Source organism: Larus michahellis, chromosome 11, assembly GCF_964199755.1.
Source record: "Larus michahellis chromosome 11, bLarMic1.1, whole genome shotgun sequence".
Taxonomy (NCBI): Eukaryota; Metazoa; Chordata; class Aves; order Charadriiformes; family Laridae; genus Larus; species Larus michahellis.
The window spans coordinates 18,112,628-18,134,448 of NC_133906.1; the positions used below are offsets into that span (position 1 = coordinate 18,112,628).

The following is a 21,821-nucleotide window of genomic DNA, read 5'->3' on the forward strand; positions in this document are numbered from 1 at the left end:
TGCGCAGTGTTTGACGCAGAACAGTTTGCCACCAATTATTGCACATAAACTCTAGCAGAGCACATAAATGGCTTCAGAAGAATAAATAACTGGTTGCAGATTTAATACTGGCTGCCATATCACTGCTTTATGGTTTTTATTAACGACTCACTAGACAAGAGGAGCCTTTATTCTGCTCCTACGAGATCTGAGAAGACACGAGATAGATGTGGTTTACATTTTTCTAAAGTTAGAAGTCATGGTGTAAAACACAGAAATAGGCATGAATAGGAAAAAAAAAAGCCAAAATGCCTAATTTGAAAAATCTGTTAAAGCGATAGCTGCACAATATCCCACTTTCCAAAAGGTTCAAAGGAAGATGGTTATGGGTAGAGCCCTATAAGGTGAGAAAACAATTAGTTTGTCATGTATGGAAACTTTCATTCTTCAAAGCTGAGTGAGAAATGTTGGTAAACAAGTGCTGGGACCCAAAGATCCCGCAAGTATTTGGATAGGCTGTTACAGCCGGGTCAAGGCCGCGTTGCCTGAGGATCTCTGGTGGCTGTTGTGCCGAGGTGTCAGCACAGTGCTGGCCTTGCAACCAACCGGCTGTGAAACAACCACCAATTTAGTCCAGCAGCACCGAGATCGCTTGGATTTCCAGCTGGAGCTGAACTTCAGGTTGCCATTTCATCTGCCCCATCCTTGGGACTAGCGGCATCGGTGGGCTGGTGGTACCTGAGCCAAAGAGCAGAGCTTCGCCTGCCTCACAAGGGAAAAGGGCCAGGCCTGTACCTGCTGCTCCCAGGAGGGAGGAAAAGTGGAAAAAAAGCGGGAAAGCTGTGGAAAGCCGGGCCAAAAGCCTGCCCGGCGCCACTGAAGGACACCAAGAACACGGTGCCACTCCGGCAGAGCGCACTCCCCGCTTCCAGCGGCCTCATCCCTTTGCTAATTGCGCTCTAATTGCGCTCCACCCCGCCGCGCTCCCTCAGGAGAATTGTCGGGAACCGGGGCCGCGCGCGCCACCTTCCCCCCCCCGCCCCCCGCGACAGGCGCAGGCGGGAAAACTGACCCCTCCCGGCCACCGTCCCTCCCTACCCGGCGTGGCCCCGCCGCCTCCTGCCGTCACGCCGTGACCCGGATGCTGTTGCCGCCGGCACTTCCGGTGGCGGCGGGCGGGCGGTGAGGCGCAGGGACCGGCGCTCTCCCGCCTCGCCCCGACCCGCGGCCCGGGCCCGGCCTGGCAGCCGGCCCGGCATGCCGGGGCGGCCCGCCCCGCCTCGCCCCTCCGCCCGCTCCGCTCTATGCGGCTGGCCTTTCGCTCCGCCGCTACCTCCGCCCCGCTGCTGCGCCCCGGCTGGGACGTGACCACAGCTCGCTTTGCCTCCTCCAAGCGCTCCTCCCCGCCGCCGCCCGGTGAGTGGCCGAGGCGCCAGGGCTTTTCTTCGGGGGGGGCACCTGGGAGGGTTCAGGGGGGCCGAAGGGGACCCCGCCGCTCCGCTTCGCCTCGGACGCTCTGGAGGAGTCGGGGCCGCGGTTTAACGGCCTTTGGCTTGCCCGTTTTTGCTGCACCTGGGCCCAGCGAGAGTTGCCCCTTATCTCCTGAGGCTTCTCCTGCCCTGTCTGCCTCCCAGCGCTGCGGAGGCTGGAGTTGTCGTCGGTGTTAAGCGAGGAGCCCTGGACGTCTTCTGGTGCGTAAGAGGATTACGAGGCTTCCGTGGTTATTCATCCTCTGGCCTTGGTTTTGTGGCCGTGATGTCTTGTAGCCGGACACCTGCTTGCTGGGTGTAAGGCTTGTAGGCTCATTCTAGATCACCAGACTTACCTGAGAGGTTCCTGGAGAATTGCAGCTTTTAAGTGCAGATGCAGTGTGTCTGCCCTGAACTGATGGTATTGAGGTCGTAGTAGTAAAGGTGTTTTCTTCTAAAAATAGATAAATAGCTAACAAGTAGTAATCTTGGTTAACTAAAGTCAATCTTAACACGCCAGTGATGCTGTCAGTTTACAAAGGTGATTAAGAGCAGCCTTTGTTGGGAGCAATGTTGTATAACTTGGCGAGTGCATAACATAAAATATGTTTTTTAGCAATGGAGGCCCCATATGATGGCACTGAAGTGACTGTGGTAATGGAGGAAATAGAGGGCACTTACACTTATGCATCACCGGTGCCGTCTAAGAAGAAAAAGAAATATAAAAGTACTGGTGATCATGGAGAAAAAGCCAAAAAGCCTAGGTAAGTTCTTTCTGTCTTCATTTAGTGCCTCTGTAGGGTATGGGAGCAGTTTCCCTTGTTTCTGATAAGAGTGAACTTTGCAGTGCTCTTAGAATGCTTCATAGTGTAAAACTTAATGTATAAAAAATTAGCTTGACACTTTGGGCCCACTCTGACATCCTTGCCTTTATGGGTGCTACTGTTGCTCGATCTAAAGTTTGTGCACCACAGAATAATTTGCCTTAGGGTCTTTCTCCTTGCTTCAGAGGTTCTCCTCAGAATTGTAGTTTTCATGTGGTTAAAAAATATATGTAGAAGTAGAATTGCTTGTCACTTGCTTGTCCCTTGACCTTGAGACAAACGTAGGCCTTGTGGATTTCTTTTTCCAAAGGAATTTATGTTGAATGACACTAACATTTCAGTCTCTGGTGTCGTTTCAGATCTGCTTACCTCCTCTACTATTATGACATTTACTTGAAAGTACAGCAAGAGCTCCCACACCTCCCTCAATCTGAAATCAACAAAAAGATCAGTGAGAGCTGGAGGTTGCTTAGTGTGGCTGAGAAAAGTTATTACTTGGAGAAAGCCAAGCTAGAGAAAGAGGGATTGGACCCGGTAAGTCGTCTTTGTGGCAGTTCTTTGCCATGTCAAGAGAGAGGCACCTAGCTGCCTACGCGGCACTTTGCGTGGCAGAATCATTTAACTGTAGATTCCAGTTGTATTTCTGCTTAGGACAGCCTGTGAAGAAGCAATGCGTGACGCCACTGCCTCTTCCTTTTGCTTTGTGTTCAGTGAAGAGATAATGTTTTGAAATTCAAGATGGATATGTCTAGTACCCGCTGATGGGGATGGTAGTTATTTTTGTGTCATGTCATCAGGGTGATTGATGGTAAAGTGGATGATAAAACCAGGGCTGAGAGGGATTCTGCCGGCTCTGTCACAGGGAGAAATTCCCAGCAGACTATCTCGGGAAACCATTTGAACTTTAGGCACTAAATATCAGGATTGAGAACTGAATCTCTTCCTCTTCTCATATTCGTTTGTTCTGTACTCTGTTCTTGCCAACAGAACTCCAAGGTGTCCACTCGAACTGCAGTAGTTCCAGACATTCCAGGTTTCCGTAAGATTCTCCCTCGCTCAGATTATATAATTATTCCCAAAACCACTCTTCAAGAGGACAGGAGCAGGCAATCGCTGGAACTGTGTGTGACACAGGGTCAGGCAGCATCTGAAGGGTTGACAGCTTCCACCAATATCACAAATGTCTCCCGTGACGCTGTGCAAAACATCCTTTCTGTGGACTCGAGCCATGTTGGCATTTCTGAGCAGTGCATTGCCATTGAAGGACTAGCAGAAGAGGCTGCTTCCTTTGGTCAGCCAGATGCCGTGGAAGAAGTGGTTGCATCAGAGGTTCTCTCTCACTATGTTGGGCCCGTGACAGAGAAAGTGGCTGGAGATATCCTCTTGGATGAGGCTTCCTTGGAAATAGAAGGGCAACCGTATCAGACAGCCCGGGTAGTTATTGAAGAGACTCTAGTTAGCAGGTCCACAGACATCTCCAACGGGAGCATCGCTGTGGCGCGTCCTCAGGTTTCAGACGGTGTGTCTGTGGTGACCGTGGTGACTGGGAGGGTAAGTTATTTTTGTGACACTCAGCCTCCTGTCAGCGTCTCACCTGCAATGTCTGAGTGGTGTTTAACACATTTTACATTAGATCCTTGGTGGCTGCAGGAGATCCTGTGTTGCCCAGCATGCTTATGCTCAGTGGTGAGGGAAACAGCAACTTCTGTAACTCAGTGATTACAGCGTCTCTGCTTGCAGATTGACTCTGCCATACGCTGATATCACTTATGTCTTAAGATGACTGCTGGAGGTTTTTTGAATTATTTCTTATTAACAGTACTTGGGGTGGGTGCCCCAGTTGGACTACAAGATTCCCGGGAGATAAAATGTTCCCTCTGTGCTCCTGGTAGCTGTTTGCTTGGTTGCAGAGAGGTAGAAGGGAGTCCTTTTAAGTTGAGATGTTAGGGATTCGTTATAAAAAAACTTATTCTGGGAAGAACTGGATCTGCTGTTTTCGGTTTCAAGCTGTGAAGAGTTTGGTAATTTCCAGAGTAGACCTGGTAAGGCCATTGATTATTAAATAATCGCTGCTCTTTCCTGCCTTCTGGTCTCATTAGTCCTTAAGACATATGTTCAATGGTAATGTTCATGAGAGGGTGGGACACAGGTCACCATGTCTCTTATTTTCTGCATGTATTTTCCCTTTGGCTTCATTTTAGGATACTGAAGAGAGTAGCTCCTCCACACCCGCTACACAGTTTATTATGTTACCTTTGCCAGCTCATTCTGTTGTGGAGAACCCAGCATCAATTAAATTGGTAAGAAATTCAGAGTCTTGTATGGTCTTTTAAGGTATGGATGTATTGCCATAGGTTTGTCTTAAAGATGTTAGAGTAGGAAGGGTTTGATCATGGTCCGATTCTTAAAGATAATCCAATTTGGAGTCGTCATGTCAGTTGATATATTTCTTGTCCCTGGTTTTATGCCTCATGTATGCTGATGGGGTCTGTGGCTTCCTAGAGTGTCTTAGACAGGCCTGTTCCTGCTGCCTTCTTCCTCAAGGGGTTCTTGGAAACAGATGGAGTAGATAATGCTATCACAACACCTCTGGCCAACAGCAGTTTCTGTGTTGCTCTTTTCAGGGTCCGTGTAGCCATCTCTGTCCTCTAATTGGATGCATATTCATCTTTATAAAATGCCAGTGTCCATCCCTTTAAGGGCAAGAATCTGCTCTTGTGACAGGAACACTTGAGCTCCCCAGTCTCATGGGTGGCTGTTGCTTTGTCCATGTGGCAGGAAAGGAGCAGTGACCTAAGGTTTGCAGAACCCACATAAAGGGTTGTGTGGCCTGTTGCATGAGGAACAATAGTATTATTTCTCTAACCTAACCATTCCAGCCACCTGTATTTCTGTAGCCATTGTAGGATTTCATTGTGCAGTCAGCATTGCAGCTCCTAGTGTTGTATAAGGCAGCATCAAATCCTGTTTTCCAGGTCCTTTATGCTTCCAACTGGTGGAACACTGCAGATGCTTGTAGTGGTGCATAGTACAATATTCTTGCAGGTGTCTTAGAAAGAATGGAAATATCTCAGGTTTTTGCACCTGAGAAGTGCCTAGTTTAAATTGTCCCATTTCTTTGACTTGCATTTCTAGAAAAAAATGTACCTAGTTAGAAACTTAGGGCACAACGGCTCCCTCAGGAGTGTTGAGTACAGAATGTTGAGAAGTGCTGTGCTGACAAAAACTCAATGTGTTGATGCAGTTGTCCTGGCAAAGGTGACGGGTTCTGCTTTAGTTGTCTATGAATAGCACCTGGTGGTGTTGCTGCAGTGGTTTATAGCAAGTTACACTAAAGCACCTGGGAGTACTTGACCATTGCATACAACAACAAATTACCAATGAAAACTGCCTCTGCATCATGAGAGCCTGTCTTCCAAGTCTTGTTGCCCTGTTGACATGAGTCTGTTGATCCCATCTTGCATCACTGTGGACTGCTGTTTGAATCGTTTTTATGCCATCTTATTATGGCTCTTTCACATTCATAAGAGAACTGTTACATCGCTCTAAATGCAAGGTTAGCTTCTCCAGTAGGTTATATGCATTGTTCACCTCTGCTTTGCAGTTTGACCTAAATTCTGGTAATAGTGAAGGCTCTTGCATAGACTGAGCGTTTAGACTCAGAGTAGGTATGTTGCTGACTCATGCTGATCCAACTCTGTGGTGGCTGATTGGTAAAAGGAATAATAGTGGAGGGCTGGTAATTTGCTGAATAATGTTTGTAAAGTGTTTATGAGGAAAAAGGGAGTGGTGAGCACAGCTTTGTGATTTTCAGCTTTGTAGAGAAAATTCTTGACAATTCTCGTTTCAGACAACCACCTACACTCGCAGGGGACATGGAAACTGCACCAACCCTGGCTGTTCCTTCACTTACGTCACCAGGCATAAGCCACCAAAATGCCCGACATGTGGGAACTTCCTGGGAGGGAAATGGATCCCAAAGGTAAATATGTCTGTCCTTCCCTGATTTTCATACAAAAAGTGCTGGGTTTGTGAATGCCTGTGATATTTCTGGACCTGTAGATCTAGCACAGGAGGTCAGATGTGCCAGAATTGATCCCTGCGCTTGTGTTCCAACGCTTGTGCTGGAGCAAGTCACCATTGCAGAGGGCCCTCGGCCAAGGTGACACAGACCAGAAATCACCACCCTTTGGGTAAAGATGCCACTTGTAATGGTGTCAGTTAGAATAGGTGGGGCTGCATTTGGTAGCTCTCCCTCATTGAGAGGACACACATTCTTCTGGCCCTCTGCCTGCATTATAGTTCCTGTGACTGGAAGGCGTTGCCTGGTCTTCCTGCTACAGCCCTAGCTAAGCTCAGGCATTTGGTCGAACCATTTGTTTTGTGGTAATTTTTCTGCGTTTAAAGTTCTTCTGCAAATTGAGGTTTACTGTGGTCTTTCAACATTTGTTTTTTCAACAGAAAGGACGAACAATTCTCAACTACAGTAGATATATTATCCTTTGGGAGATAGCTAATAAAGTTTATCTATTGAAAGTTGATGTTCTCTTGGGTGTTGTTGACTCATGGCCATGTGTCTGGTCATTTGTGATGTTCTGACCTTTGGCTGGAAGGAAATTTTCAGGTGTCGGTAGAGCTGTGAAGTTCATTTGAGTGGAAAAGTCTTTCTCCATGTGATACCTACTCTGCTTAAGTTATTGGCATCTCTACTAGCTGTATACAGCAAAAAAACACTTGCTCCTTAAACCTTGGCAATGTCATGGTAATTAGTCAGCTCTGAACAGATGTGTGTTTGTTAAATTTCTGTCTGAAACAAGGCTCCTCAGGCACAAGTTAAAGAATGTTCTCAGTGTGAAAATTTGTATTGACATTCAGTGGCTTTAGGTGGATTTGTTCTGAACCCCCTTTGTTTTGTGTCTAGATCCATTAAGCATTTAGGGGGAAGAACTTTTCTAGGCAGCGTACAAACTCTGTAGTGTCTGAGATGGTGGCTGGGCTTCCTACGTGGTAGGCTATAAATAATGATGATGGCTTCTTAGCTTTTGTTCTGTAAACCTGCTGAAGTGGTTAGATGGCTAACTGCAAAAACATCTTTCCGCCTGAATATGGCGTGCCTGCTCCTGTTAAATCCTATATTGATTAGAACTGAAAGGTTTTAGAGGAAGTTTTCTTTCTGGCTTTCAGTTTTATTGTGCTTTTCTGGGAACATGTTTTCATAAACAGTTCCACTTGTTTTTATGGTGTCATGCCTTGGGAAAAACATGCACCAGCAGTTTTTTTTTTTAACTGCTAATGGCATCAGTAGAACTGAAACTAAATATATACATACCTTCCTGTTCCTTAGAAAGAAAAGGGGCTAGGTTAGAAGATGCCTGTTTTTAAAAACCTAGATTATCCTTCTGAGTATGAACTCTGTAGAGAGCTTAGAATTGTGTTTATCATGACAGAAACTCTTGGTTCCATTTCTGATATCTCTTTGCATATTCAGTGTTCATCGTACCTTTGTTGACCCCAATGCATGGCTTCTGTAGTCTTAGTCTTGAAGACAACATTTTTCTTAAAGTCAAAAAGCCTTCCTGAATAATTCTGTTTCCTGACTTGCTCAAGTGCATGCTTTTCTGAATGCAAGGATCCAAAAGGTGCAAGTTCTCTATCCCTTTGGTTCCTCAACAGTGTGGCAGAGAGCTGAAGCTATGAAAGGGGAGCGTAGGAGGTGGGTCCTTGTTACAGAGGGTGGTGGGTGAGTTTGTGATGTTGATGCTAATGGTGATATTCAAGGGAGTTCAAGAAAGACTGATTCTTTAAAGTAAACAGTGTCTAAAAATAATACATGAAGGGCCAGGAGGCTACATAAAATGTTAACAGGGACTTTGCTGTCGTAGGAAATTATGTCCTTCTGCTCTCGTACAACTCACTGCTTAAACACTTAGGATTTTGCTGTTTTGATGCAGCATTAAATAGGCCATGGCAAACCTGGCATATGTGAAGGGGACTTACTTATCTGTGAAAGCCTAAAGCTCTGAAATGTGACTATCTCTTTGTTTCCAGGAAAAGCAACCAAAAAGCAAATCTGAGCCAAATTCAGGCACCTCTCTTAAAACTCCGGCAGCTAAAAGAGGTCAGCAGTCAGCATTCACAGAACCGGCAGCTGTTAGCGAAAGTACCTCCAAGTCTGCCTTGGAAAGCTCGGAAGCTGTCAGCCAGCTGCTGAATGCTGTGCCTGTTGGAGGGCGAATGCAGGAGAGGGAGTGGGAGGAAGTGATCATCTCTGAGGCTCACATTCTTGCAAACAATGTGCTTGCTGAAGACAGAGGGAGTGCTGTTGGAGTGATGCTGGGTCAAGAGAGCCAACGGCAAGGAGACTCTTCTTTGGAGCAGGCAGAAAAAGATAGCTTAGGGCTGGGGATGCCACCCTCTTCTGAGGTGCCGAGTCCAAATGCCGCTGCAAAAAAGCCAATGGGGTGAGTCAGTTTTCCATATGTTATGGGAGCGTATGATGTCTGTTGTGTGCTGATGGGACTAATCCAAGAAATTGAAGGCTGTTGGCAGTGCTTCCTGTAAGGCCTGTTTTGTTTACTGTCTGTTTTCTGCCAGTCCAATATTGTTCCTTTGAGATTTTGTCCGTTAGAGCTATTTTTTTTTTTTTAAAGTGATGATTAAATTGTAGTCACAGGGCAGATGTATCCTTAGCACTATTTCTCCTTTCTGCTGCAATAGCTGTAATTAGTGTGCAAACAAAACACAGTTCAGGGAAGAGCAGAAAATTGAGGCTGAGGTGGAAACCATAGGATTTTTTTCCAATTGTAGCTCTTCTTTTTCAGAATTGATGCTCCAGCTGCTACACACAAAGGACAAGAAGTAAAGAGTAAACCAAGACCTAAGCCCTCCTTGCTGGCTGCAGCAAGACCCATGCGAGCCATTCTGCCTGCACCAGCCAGTGTGGGGAGAGAAGCCAGCACGGAGCAGCCTAGCAACAGACAGGCCTTTGCAAATACCGGTAAAAACAGTATTCTCTGGTGTGCTTTGGGAGTGGTTGTCTTTCCTCACCACATTGAAGTGGTCTCTGTCAGATAAGAAGATATGTCTGAAGGGAGATATTGACCTGCCCTAGAAAAAAGCCACTCTCTCTCTCTCTGAGAGTGCAGGTAAATGGGCCATGAAACACCTGCTTGGGTCGTTTTGCGTTCAGACGCAAAATCTCACATGACTATGGTGGCACTTAGCAAAGATGTCAGAATGAAACGGGACCCGTTTTCTCATCTCTAACCTGCTGCATCCTTTTCCTCCTTCAAGACAAGCATTCCCCTGTGAGAACATCAGGCTTGAAGCCCAGTACGCTGAAACAATTAGGCCAGTCGATTCTGCAGCCACCGAGTGCTGAGGAGCGAAAGGTTTGTTCTTCAAATGCATATTATTTTCCGGTGGGTTTTCTTTCCCCAGATGAGGGATATGGCCCGAATGGTGAGAAATAGAACATAAAATGTATCAGCCTTATGATGATGAGATCTGTGACTGATAGTTTTTATGAGATGGCTCGGAAGCAGCACGAATGTTAGATGTCCGAGTGTAGGAAGTGAACTGAGAGATGCTGTTGGCTACTTTGAGAACCTCCTGTCTACTTCCAGAAAATGTTTTGAGGATCTGCTAGTGCTGCTTTGATAATCTGACGTGCAATACTGAGTACTGAGACTTACACCTGTGAAATATGTCTGAGTATGCCAAGATGCTGGAATACTTCTGTTTGAATTGCATTGCCTTAGTATGCAAAACAGCGTGTTGTAGTCCTCTGATATTGAATTAACACGAATTGATTTCTTGGGGATAAAAAATGCTAATAAGTATTGCTTACGGGATGTATGTATCCATTAGTATGTGTCTCATGGGTGTTTTTTCTGCTTTCAATCTTTAGCTCCACAGTGCTTTGACCAGTAGGGCGTCTCAGGTTAAAGTCGTGGAGGTCAAACCAGACATATTCCCTTCCTACAAGTACAGCTGCACCGTAACTTTGGTGAGAATTTTTCACATGGTCTGACTTACGCCATGGGGAGTGTCATCTCTGGGATGAGACCATTCCGTGACTTTTGTTTTACTGACTTGCAGAAATGTATCTCGTAGTTAATGGGAGACAATCTGTACTTTGTATGTCATCTGTTGACCTAATCCAGGGTGACTGTACGCTGTTGCAGTCATGTTTGGGACCTTGTTAAGAACTGGATTTTTCTTCATGTCCCAGCATAATTCCCATCCCTTCCTTGAGTTCAGCAGGGAGGATCAGTGGTTTCTGAATGAGTTTAATGTATGAGTGTTTGTGGTCTCTGGAACTGGTGCCAAAATGCTTGAGTGCCAGTTAAAATATTCTGTGCAAAATTTGACCTTTTAATGAGGTGTTATAAAGTGATGAAAAAGCATATGATATTCAAACAGACTTTTCTAGAATCTTGTTGGGATATAAAAGTCAAGGTCAGCAAACATCTTTTTTGTGTCGTTCAGGATTTGGGATTGGCAACATCACGTGGCAGAGGGAAGTGCAAGAACCCCTCTTGTAGTTACGTGTATACAAACAGGCACAAGCCACGAATCTGTCCAAGCTGCGGATACAACCTTGCCAAAGACAGAGCTGAGAAAACAGCGAAATCCCTGGTAAGTTTCAAAATAGTTTGTCCTATCAAATAGCTACTGTGGAGTGGGCGGGGAATTATGTTAGTTTGTGAGTGCTGGTGGAAGCATGTTAATTGCTTTTCATTATGGTAAGCTTTTCTAACAGAATAACGTCCTATTGAAAACACTTGTGATGATGTTTGTATTGTCCAGTTCCTGCAACGGTGGTGCTTCAGGCTGAGGATGAGACTGAGTGCACTCAGTTCTACCACTGGATGTCTCTGTAGCTTAAAAATGCTTATGATGTGTTGGTACATGCTGGGGAAGTCACCCCTAAAGTCACGTTTGTTGTGTCAGCTTAGTTGAACTTCAGACTCCCAAGTGTGCTCTGCGCTCTGACCAGTTTGTGGCTAATGTCAATTGAGTTAGTACATCTTGTATTAGAGCTTGCTATTTTTAGGGGTTTGTAGCGCAACTTTACTTGCAGAATTCAGAATACTTCCTGAATTTATTCCTGGATGTAGTACTTTTTTTTTCCCTGTTGTAAAATTATATTTTTCAGTTGTCTGCTGTTGTACGTGGATGTAAATAATGAATTCTGGTTTTTATTTGTTTGGGGTTTCTTTTTTGCATTTGAAGTTTCAAAGGTTAGCTTTTCTCATGCAGAATTGTTTTGTTGTTTGTTTTGTTGGTTTTTTTTTTAAAAAAAAAGGAGCTGTCCTGTTCTTAGCTGAAATGCCGACTCAGCATATAGACAGGCTACATTTTAGTCTATGTGGTAATATAACTCTTCCACTTGCCTTTTTTATTTTGAAGAACATAACTTTGTGTAGTGTTTTGGTTTTTTTTTAAAAAAAAACCAAACAAACTGAAACTGCCTGTGTGAAACTCACACATAAGCAGCTGTGTAAGGAACAGCAGTGCGCTTAGCTCAGCTTGCATTTTGAGAGGCATGTGCCTTGTCTCTTCCTCATTTATTTTTTTTTCTTATTTTCTGGTTCTAGATCTGCTTAACACTCCTATCACACAGTTCATTGTTGTCTCTGCTCTTTTGGACTGATCATTTATCTCATTGCTGGACTAGACAGGAAAACAGGTTGAAATGTTGGCAGAGGAGTTTGTGATTAAACAGATTAGCCTGTTTGTATTCTTGCTATTCTTCTGAGCCACCTAGAGTTTCATTCTCCTGTGCTTGTGCATTTTGTCTTGATAGCATATGTGCGTTGAGGGTGTGTGTCTAAGGACTATAGCTGATTGATTGTAATTGATTAGTGTATTCTGTACATCGCAGCCCCTGCTTCTCACTTGGCATTTGCCTCCCCTAGCTTCTGCCATGGCTCTCTGAGCGTGTTATACAGGAGAACGTGCTTGATAACCCATGGAGAAAAGCAGTGATGATTGCTTATTGAAGTGTTTATATACTTCTTGATGGTTGTCCTAACCCTCTTGAGCCTCCATCTCTGCTCTGACACTCCAGTTTAGTGGTAAATCTGTGATGGTCTAGCGGTATTATAGGAGTTCCTGAAAGGCTGAGCTGTAATAAAGTCTTTTTGGTGATGTAACTTTGGCTTGAAGCTATTGTCTGGGGTCAATGATTGAGCGGAGTGGAAGTCAAGTCTACTGGGTACAAAGATTACTGTGGTTCTCCTACCTTTTATGACTTCTTTGGGCTTCTTAATATTTCATCCACATTCTTGCCTAGTTGAATATGTGAGTGTTTGACTTGCTTTCTAGGAGGTCAGTCCAGGTCAGTCTGATGTGCTGAACACCAACGAGCCCCTAACCCCCTCCCAGAAAGAGATCCAACGTCAGTCCACCCTGCAACTGCTGCGCAAGGTAATGCAGATCCCAGAGAATGAATCGGAACTGGCCGAGGTCTTCACGCTCATCCATGAACTCAACAGTTCTCGGCTCATCCTGTCCAACGTGAGTGAGGAGACAGTCACCATAGAGCAGACCTCCTGGTCAAACTACTATGAGTCTCCATCTGCGCAGTGCCTCCTCTGTAACAGCCCGTTGTTCAAAGGGGGACAGAAGTAAGATTCTGTTTTAGACTCGTGACTCTTTCAACCTCGCGCTGATATTCTATGCTACGAGTGTGCCTGAAATAAATATTTGCTCTAGCCCCTGGTAGTGATGCTGGTGTAAGTGACACTAAATAAGCTACATGTGTGTGGAAGGGGTTTGGCTGGTTAGCAATAAGCTATTTCTGTTTCTCCTGTGCAGTCTAGTTTGTCATAGTTATCATTTCCCTACAGCGGGAGAGCTCGATCAAAGAGTTACTGCTAAATCTAGATTATTTTATTTTTTTTAAATGGAATCTTTTCATTACTCATCCCTTCTTTGTTTTCCAGTCTGATGTTTTGAGGCTGACAGAGGCAAAATTGTGGGATTGTAGATGTGCATTATGTGATTTCCCTTTTCTCTCTCTTCCTGATCAGAATATTTCCTGTGTGGATCTTTTTGCTTATGATGTTTTCGTTCTTTTCATGGCTTAGCGTGGGCTTGAGTGAATCCTTTTTTGGAACAAATACCTAAATTGAAACCTGAAGGACTTTCAGAAATTACCATGTATCAGCTAGATTACCTTAACTAGATTTGTATAAAAGCCCATAGGATATCTCGTCACTAAGTCTGCCAAACATCCTGCTGTTGCCAAAAGCCTGAGCTGAAATGTTTCCCGCAGCAAAATGTCGGGTAGTTTACTGTTGTGTGTGTTTCTTCAACCAAAAAGATTTTCTTGATACCAATTAAGGATGTTTGCTTTGGTCAGGCTAGCACTAATTGAGATTTTTCCAGCAGAGATACTCTTTATACTCAGTAATTTTTAGCAGAACAGAGCTATCTCGCACCCCTTCCCTCACCTTGTGACTTACCAACCTGTGCATTGTAAATCCTTGTTTCTGTGCTGGGCTGCTTTGCGGTGCTCTGTGTGTGGGACTCTCACATGTGCCTGTGTAGGCTCTAATTAAACCCCTGCCAGTAGGAGGGAGCTTGCTTTGACTTTGATTCCTATTTTCTCAAGTGGACAGCTGTATTTCTGCCACTAGGGCACAACTGGCATTTTCCTGTGTGAACTTCCTCCTCGGCAGCTGTACTGTAGAGGAGCAGGCCTTTCTGAATCTCTGTGTGTGTGCAGGGACGTGCTGTCAGGTGGAATGTGTTACTGGTCACCATTTGTTGTCCCATGGCAACAGGGCTGACTCTTCTCCCAGGGCAGCTGGGGCCGTAGATTTTCTCCACCTCTCAAATACTAAGTGCCCCATGTATGGAGCTGGAGAGATGCTATGGTTCTGTTAAAAGAATGTGAGCAGTGACCTGACTCTGCCAGGGGACTCCATTTAAAAGAGTAATGTTTTTTTTCTGGTATTCTGTGATGTGAGCTGGCTTAGACTGCCATACTAATGAACTGATCTCAACTAGAACATTTTAAGTTACTACAGGACTGGACTGAAAAACCTGTTGGCTTGACTCTGCATCATCTTTTGTTGTCTGTTACAGTTCCCTTGCTGGTCCTCAGGAGTGCTGGCTGCTGACAGCTAATAGATTACAGGTGGTTACAGCTCAGGTCAAAGTGTGCTTGAACCCGCAGTGCCTGGCCCTCCATAGCTTCACTGATATTTACACAGGTAGGAAAAATGCAAGCATACTAACCTGCATCATGACTGCAGCCTAAACCCTTCCAAAGCCTTGGACTGTAGCAGGGCATTGTCTTTGCACAGAAAAGCCTATTCCCTGCCCCGCTGTATTAAACTTGAATTATTTTTGACTTGCACTGTTCTTCTCCTGCTTCTGCAAATAAATTTATATTTGTGAGGAAAAACACATACGAAAGCTTTGTTGAGGAAGACCGTGCCTTGCTTTACTGGTGTATGTCTCCTCTGTGTAAGTGGTAAATGTTGAGTTCTGCAAGGCAGCCCCTGAGATCGTAGTCAAAGACGTCTCTGCAGAGTGCTGTTTCTCGGTGTTGACTGGTGAGACTCGAGTGGCAGTCACTGTGAGCCTCCTGCAGGGCAGCACGGAGCTGAGATAGATTGGCTGCTCTTCCTTGCAGCTTTTTAAATTTAAAGACAAGTCTGTTAAAAGAAGCTAATCTTGCTGATGTGCAGAGGGAACAGTCCCAGAAACACTATCCACATGTTCCGTTATCCTCGGAACTGTACTTGTGTGAGTATGCTGTGTATCAGTAAGGAATATATTTCTTTGTGACGATGATCTGGAACCCTACAGACAATTGACTGTCTTGTTTTAACTGCAGGCCTTTTCAATGTGGGTAACAAGTTGCTGGTGAGCTTGGATCTCCTGTTTACGATCCGAAACCACATTAAACTTGGAGAGGATCCCAGAGTGGCTGTTGGCAATATTCTCGACTCTGTTCAGGAGCAAACTGGTGGGTTTTGCTTCTTGTTTTTTACCGTAACACTTACACCGAACTGTGACCTGCTGCTGATGGTCAGGTTATAAAAAGGCAAAACTCACCTATTCTAGTGTGGTATGTTTCTGTTAAATTACGTCATAAACTTAACAGTGCCTCTGTGACCAGTTCTTTGTAACAATTCTCTGGAGGACAGGTTTGTTTTTATTCTGCATTAGGAGAGTTCTGCTACCTCTCCACTGACTTTAGGAAGTGAAAGCTGTAACACTGGTGTGTTCTCTTTTCAGAAAAAAGCCTGAGCCCTGATGAGCAGGTTCAGCTCCAGGAACTGCTGTGCAATGGCTACTGGGCCTTTGAATGCCTAACAGTTCGGGATTACAATGATATGATCTGTGGAATCTGTGGCATAACCCCCAAGGTGGAAATAGCCCAAAGGAATGTGGAAAATGTCCTGGCACTTAAAAATATAGAGGTAGGCTTTTCACAAACTTCACATCCTGTTCGTGTTCAAAGCAGATCATAGTGGCTTTTGCTGACTCTGGTCTTCATAATACACAATAATTACATGAGACCTTTGTGAGCAGTTTTCTGCTGATGCCTGGCAAGAGGATGTGGCTGGAGTGGTGATGCCTGCACTTCCTCTTAGAGGTGTTGATGTATGGTTTGGGGAAAACGCGATCCTCTGTCCCTGGACCACAGCTTTTGTCCGGCAGCCTCTGACAGCAGGGACCTTGGGTGAAAGTTGCTGAACTTGGCCTTCTTCCTTTGACACAAAGGCATTCTTTTTTTTCCCCGACAGCAGTTTCCTTGAGGTGCTGTCTTTTCTAATGGGGAAAAAAGCACCACTACTAGTATGCAGCATGTCTGGCTTTTATGTCAAATAAATGGTTTTGACTCTCCCCCAAAGAAAAGTGATTGTGGGGAACTCTGGGAGCCTGAAGTCACCTTGTTATATCTGGGCTGAGCACTCTCCTGTACAGTCCTCATGCCTTGAGCGAGGCTGACCCAAAACTGTCAAATGAACTATGGTTATTTGTATTTGACCAGTGTGTTTCTTGCGCCTTCTAGTTTACTTGGCCAGAGTTCTTGCCATCAAGTGAAGTGAATGTAGAAGACTTCTGGTCCACGATGGAAACAGAGGTGATTGAGCAGATGGCTTTTCCTTCCAGCATCCCCATCACAAAATTTGATGCCTCTATTGTTGCTCCTTTCTTCCCTCCACTGATGAGAGGAGCAATGGTGATCAATACTGAGAAAGACAAGAACCTGAATGCACAGACAGTGCCAGGTAACTGTTGAGGTTGGGCTTATTAAGGGAGTGCTTTACGTGGCAGTGACTTCAGTCTTTTGGTGATGCTTGGAGTTGAGAATTGATGATTGCATGACTCTAAAAAAAATTATGTCTGCTGGGAGAAGACAAGAATGCTGGGGTGAGTTCAGTGGTTCTCAGGATACTTAGCAGCTTAAGCTTTGGCCTGCCCAGTGAAGCTTGAATGCACTGGTGTTCTCTGATGCACTTGAGACATGGAGGACATGAAAATACTGCACCCCAAATGAGATACGGTCTGATTGCAGAGGGATGCATGCATAACTTGAATGCCAGTCAGTGTTTGTTTCGTGTTAGACTGATACTTGGACTGTGAAAGCTGCAGCAGTGCTTGGTACCTCAATATCATGATCTCGGTAAAGGGCGATTAAATTTTTACAGAACTTGAAGAAAGACTAGGAGATGGATGTTAGTCTTGATCAGTACTGTCAACATGCAGTATATCCAGGGCGTTGGCTGCGTGTAACAAGAAACCATAAGCTCAGATGTATGAGAGCTAAATTTAGTTTGCAGTCATTTCCCTTTAGAATTTAGGTATTAGGTATAAGAAGGAAAACTGGCTTTGCAAGCTTAACGAGTATATGAGTTGGCTTAGCAGACAGGACTACGAGTGTTTTAGAGAGTTGAGCTGCAGAAAGGCTACATGGGCTTTTGTGGAAGTTGAACTCCAGAGGAAGAACCAGGGAGGAGATGCGAAGGGTAAGCCTGGAGCGTCTCAGTCTGAAGGCTGCAGTCACATTTCTCTGTGCTTTTCTGTCACTTGTTTACCTTCACGTCAACCCACCCAGTCATTTAAAGGTTACAAATGATAGGAAAGATGCATGGAGTCTGCAGCTCTGCTGGACTCAGTCTGGTGAGCTCGCTAGCAAGGGTTTGAGAGAAGTGTGGGCTGTGATGTGCTTTGGAAATAGGACTGTTCACGGCTTTCTCTTGCTGGCAGTTGATTGTGCAATCTCTGCTTCTGTAGTCTTCAGAATAAATTATTTTGGTGACTTCCCTTCCCAAGAATGAGCACTGAGACTTGTTTCCTGCCTTTGCAGGTAATGGGAGTGCCTTGGTGAGGCTCCTTCAGGAGGAAAACTTCAGGCTTGAGCTGATAAACTCTTACAGCGAGAAAGAGCTGCAGAGCTTTCTGACACAGTGCAGCATCCCCTGGGAGGCTTCAGCTACAAAGGTAATGGCTTGCTTGCCCACATACAAGCCTGCAGGAGTGGAGCTGTTCTTCACTGTCTTTCCCTCATTCACGCTTGCCATCCTAGATAATTAACTTCTCATCTGACTGCACTAAAGGCAGGGGTGGGTTAGAAGTGAGTGCCTGCAGATTATAGGATAACTTACACATGGTGAAATGAAGTGAACCTTTGTGGGCTAGCAGAAAGGAAGCCTGTAATTACCTTGTCACAGGCTCACCATGGTGTAATTGCTTGTCATCCTTATGGTGCTGAGTGGGGGATTAGGAAGTTACTGGATGAAGTGCAAATTAGGATTTGGGAAATTTCCCTGCAGCCTTCTCCCTTTCTGGAGGAGTCCATTTATTTTAGCCTCTTACTGACTTTGCCTGGGGCGTATCTTTCCTAGGACCAGCTCTGCTACTCCCTCCTTGCTCTCTATGAGTTTGTACAGAATGGGACAAGTGTCACGCAAGTCTCTGCTCATCACACAGGAGGGAAAATCTACAAAGTGTGTCCACATCAGGTAAGGAAGACTGGAGTCAGCAATGCTTTTTCTTACCTAGCTTTTCACTGTTATCTGACTTACCAGTGTGGAATTCCCTTATTAAATAGAAGGAATGGAGTGGGCCTCTGAGCATTGGGAATGAAACACACTGCCTCAGGGAGTTGGAGTATGAGCAGTCTTGCAGGAGATTTCAGGATCAACTAGTGATCTGAAGCCTGATTTTGATCTCGCTGCTGAGGTGGAGCTGAAAATCACCTCTTCCTGAACAAGATAAAGTGAATGTCTATGAGGAGGAAACAGAATATCTTTAGAGAAAGTAACTCTCTGGTTACCGTATTGCTGGAATACCTGAAAGGAAGCTTAATTTTTTAAGACTATTTTTTTTTTTCCATAAGTTTTCAGTTTTATTGTGCTGTTTGGTGATAATCCTTTTCTTGTCAGGTTGTGTGTGGCTCAAAGTACATAGTAAGAGGAGAAAATGCGCGGGATCACGTGGACTTGCTGGTTTCCTCACGTCACTGGCCTCCAGTGTATGTTGTTGATACAGCCTCGTCAGTGGCGCTGTGTGCAGACGTCTGCTGTCCTGGCCTGACTTCCCAGATGTGGGGGAAAAACCAGGGCTGCTTCTCGGACCCCATGGATCCTCCAACGGTTAGTTGTGTTCACCTTTGCACTCTGCTATGCCAGTCCAATATGGAAAAGTTTCAAGTGAGATTTAAAATTTAAAAAATGTATGTAACCTGCATTGTGCCTCAAGATGATTTGAGGAGGTAAGTGTCTCCTGGCTCACGGCTTTGCCAGTGCGTAGCTTCTGAGCGTAGCGGAAAGCGTTACCTGTTGCTTGGGGCATTGTATTAGATTCGTGCTCCTTAATAGGAAGAGCTGTGCTGGAAGTGCATTGTAACGGTTCAAATCATGAACTCCGGAGCGTGTCGCTTATTTTGACACAGCAACTCGCTTCTCTCAAACTACTGCTATTACTTGAGAAATGGGAGAAGAAGAGGGTTGCTAGTGCCTTGGGATTATCTCTGAGGGCATACGGGTGAGGAGGGAGTGTACAGAACCACCGTAGTGGCATTTAGGGGAAGCCTGAATCACTTAGCCTTCCCTCTGTCCTGGGTCATGGTGCTGGTTGGAGTTCAGCAGAATGGTAGTTTTGTCTTGTTCTCCTCAGCTGTGGGGAAGTTGCTTCTTGTTCTACCTGGTCCGTGTCTGTCTCTCCCTCTCTCTCAGTACGTGTCCTGCCCTGAACTGCTAGACCAGCACTACAGCGTAGACGTGACTGTGGCTGAGCACTCTGTTCAGCACCCAATCACCAAGTCGTCGACACGCCGAATTGTTCACACGGGTTCAGAGCAGAACAGCCACCGAGACCCAACGGCTCAGCATCACTGCATCTCCCTGTGCCGAGAGCTGGAGCCTTACAGTGCCATCATCGCTGCTATCAACGACAGCAAAACTAGCAACATCCGCCAAAGGCCCATCACCTTCGAGAACGCCACGCACTATTACCTCTACAACCGCCTCATGGACTTCCTCACCAGCAGGGAAATTGTGAATCGGCAGATCCAGGAGATCGTACAGAGCTGCCAGCCTGGGGAGGTGGTAATTCGCGATGCTCTCTACCGGCTGGGAGTGGCCCAGATTAAAACAGAAACGGAAGAGGATGAAGAGGGGAAGCAAGAGGATGATAGAGGTTGCTGAGTAACAAAGCAGCTTGTTGGTTTCTCTCTCTGGTCGTGTGGGTGGCTGGGCTGGGCCAGCTTCTGCAAGGTTTGGGCAGCTGTCTGGCTTGAGAGTTTATTTTTACAGGTTGGAGTTGTGATGCCGGTGGCTTTGACTGCTATTAATGACCAAAGAGCTGTGTGCTTCCAGAGTGTCACGATAGCTGTTGCGAGCATGGGTCTGTCACCCCCCCTTGCTGAAGGCTGCAGCTGCCTCCTGAGGTGTGCGATGGACCCACTGCTCGGTGGTGTGAAATGTTTCCCTCCCTGCAGCTGGCAAGTAGAGAAGGGAGAGGCATTTCTGGTAGTGGGGAGTACGCACGGTCAAATGCACAGGTTTTTTTTTTAATGCCGAATCTTGCTTACTGACTTCTTTGTGCATATTGGTGGCAGGGCTGGGGGTGTGGGAGCAAGCACGAAAGGTGGACAGCTAATAAGATTCCCCCAAAACATTCTGAATAGATTAGGACACTGACTCCTGCTTGGAAATCTTGCAGAGCTCTCGTGCGTTAGCTGTAAGGAGTCTTTAGTCGAACAGGAGCCATGCAGCTTTAACATGCTGTAGCTGGGGAGCTTCCCTGGAGGCTGCACTCCTGGGTCCAGGATTGTGGGTGCTCTGGCTCCAGAAAGTTTTCTAGAATTGTTTGTCCCTTCACATAAGCACTAATAATTTAGAAGCTGAAACATACAGTGAGTGAAAAGTGTTCTGTATGTTAAGGTAAGAATTGACCGGGCGAGCCCCAAGGGAACCAGGCTCGTTGGAGGGCTGTATGAGCACTGTGTAAGGTGGTGGCTGTGGAAAGGGGAAGGACACTCAAAATGTCTCTGCTGTCCTCCCAGACACTTTTTTTTTGTTTTTTTCCCCTTTTTTTAAGCAGTTTGATTCTATTCAAGGACTTGAGTCGTCCTCTCCTTAGAACAGAATCACAAAAACTGTCTGTGGGATCAAGAAGAAATGATGAAAGCAGCGTCACCAGGGTGAGCAGGGCTCGGTATTCCTCCCCCAGAGGGGACGCTGGGAGAGCTGCAGCCATGTGTGCAGTCTCAGCACTCTGACAGGTGTCATATTTGCCCTGCTCGTGTCCGCACAGCGCTGTGTGGGCTAGAGAAGTCTCATGCTGCCCAAGTTGCTTTATCAGCTTCAGTCGGCCCGAGACCTCTGCCCCTACAGCGTGTCTGAAGAACACCTGGGGCTGCGGTTGTAAAGCTGTGCGTGTTGTCTGCTGCCAGCTCCCTGCTGCTGGTGATGACGGTGGATGGATGTTTGCTGTGACCCGCAGAGGAGAGGAGGGGGATGCCGGACTGCTAAGTTGCCATCCAGGGAGTTTATTTTGTTGGAGTGAGCAGTGGGGAAGATTCAGAGGCTTGAGGTGTGGTTGAAAACTCCCTTCTGTGAAGGGGAACCTATTGAGTACCGTACTGTTAAAGTAAATGTATTAAGTCTGAGCAAATGCAGTAATTATGGCTTGGGGTTTTTCTGTTAAGAACATTAACTTATTATAAGAGACATTAGTGACTTTTTTCAGTCAGTGATAAAGTTTAATAAATTATCTCCAATTTTGGGGGTGAAACTGTGGCCAACTGACTTTGTTTCTTGTGTACAAGACCTGGAGGACTGCAGTGGGAAAGGGCACAAGCACCAGGTGGATGTACATCACGATTCCAGTCTGCGCTGCCATGGTGGTGGGGAGAAGCCTGGTGTTCTCAGAGGCAAGCTGTTGCGAGAGCAGCAGCTCAAGACATTGCTTGGGCCACCTCACCAGAGCGTCAGGTACTGTCCTGCTGCCACATGCCTGTCTCAAACGCAGTGACCGTTGTCAGATGTCCCATCATAACGATTAAAATTAC

The 21,821-nt window shown here is 45.8% G+C and overlaps 1 protein-coding gene across 2 annotated transcripts; it reads left to right on the forward strand.

Annotated features, from left to right (window-relative positions):
- The first annotated feature begins 1,154 nt into the window (after window positions 1-1,154).
- HMGXB3 (HMG-box containing 3) lies at window positions 1,155-21,549 on the forward strand. 2 transcript variants are annotated; one of them, XM_074603469.1, is made up of 20 exons: window positions 1,155-1,395; window positions 2,065-2,212; window positions 2,632-2,806; window positions 3,260-3,823; window positions 4,474-4,572; window positions 6,123-6,254; window positions 8,321-8,733; window positions 9,094-9,269; window positions 9,566-9,663; window positions 10,182-10,280; window positions 10,763-10,912; window positions 12,605-12,906; window positions 14,372-14,499; window positions 15,129-15,260; window positions 15,533-15,717; window positions 16,314-16,533; window positions 17,613-17,746; window positions 18,151-18,267; window positions 18,691-18,900; window positions 19,483-21,549. In XM_074603469.1, exons 1-20 carry the CDS (start codon window positions 1,284-1,286, stop codon window positions 19,951-19,953), a joined length of 4,065 nt encoding a protein of 1,354 aa, XP_074459570.1. In that variant the 5' UTR covers window positions 1,155-1,283; the 3' UTR covers window positions 19,954-21,549. The 2 variants fall into 2 exon arrangements, with proteins under 2 accessions (XP_074459570.1, XP_074459571.1); XM_074603470.1 differs by lacking the exon at window positions 1,155-1,395 and adding an exon at window positions 1,531-1,670.
- Window positions 21,550-21,821: the final 272 nt, after the last annotated feature.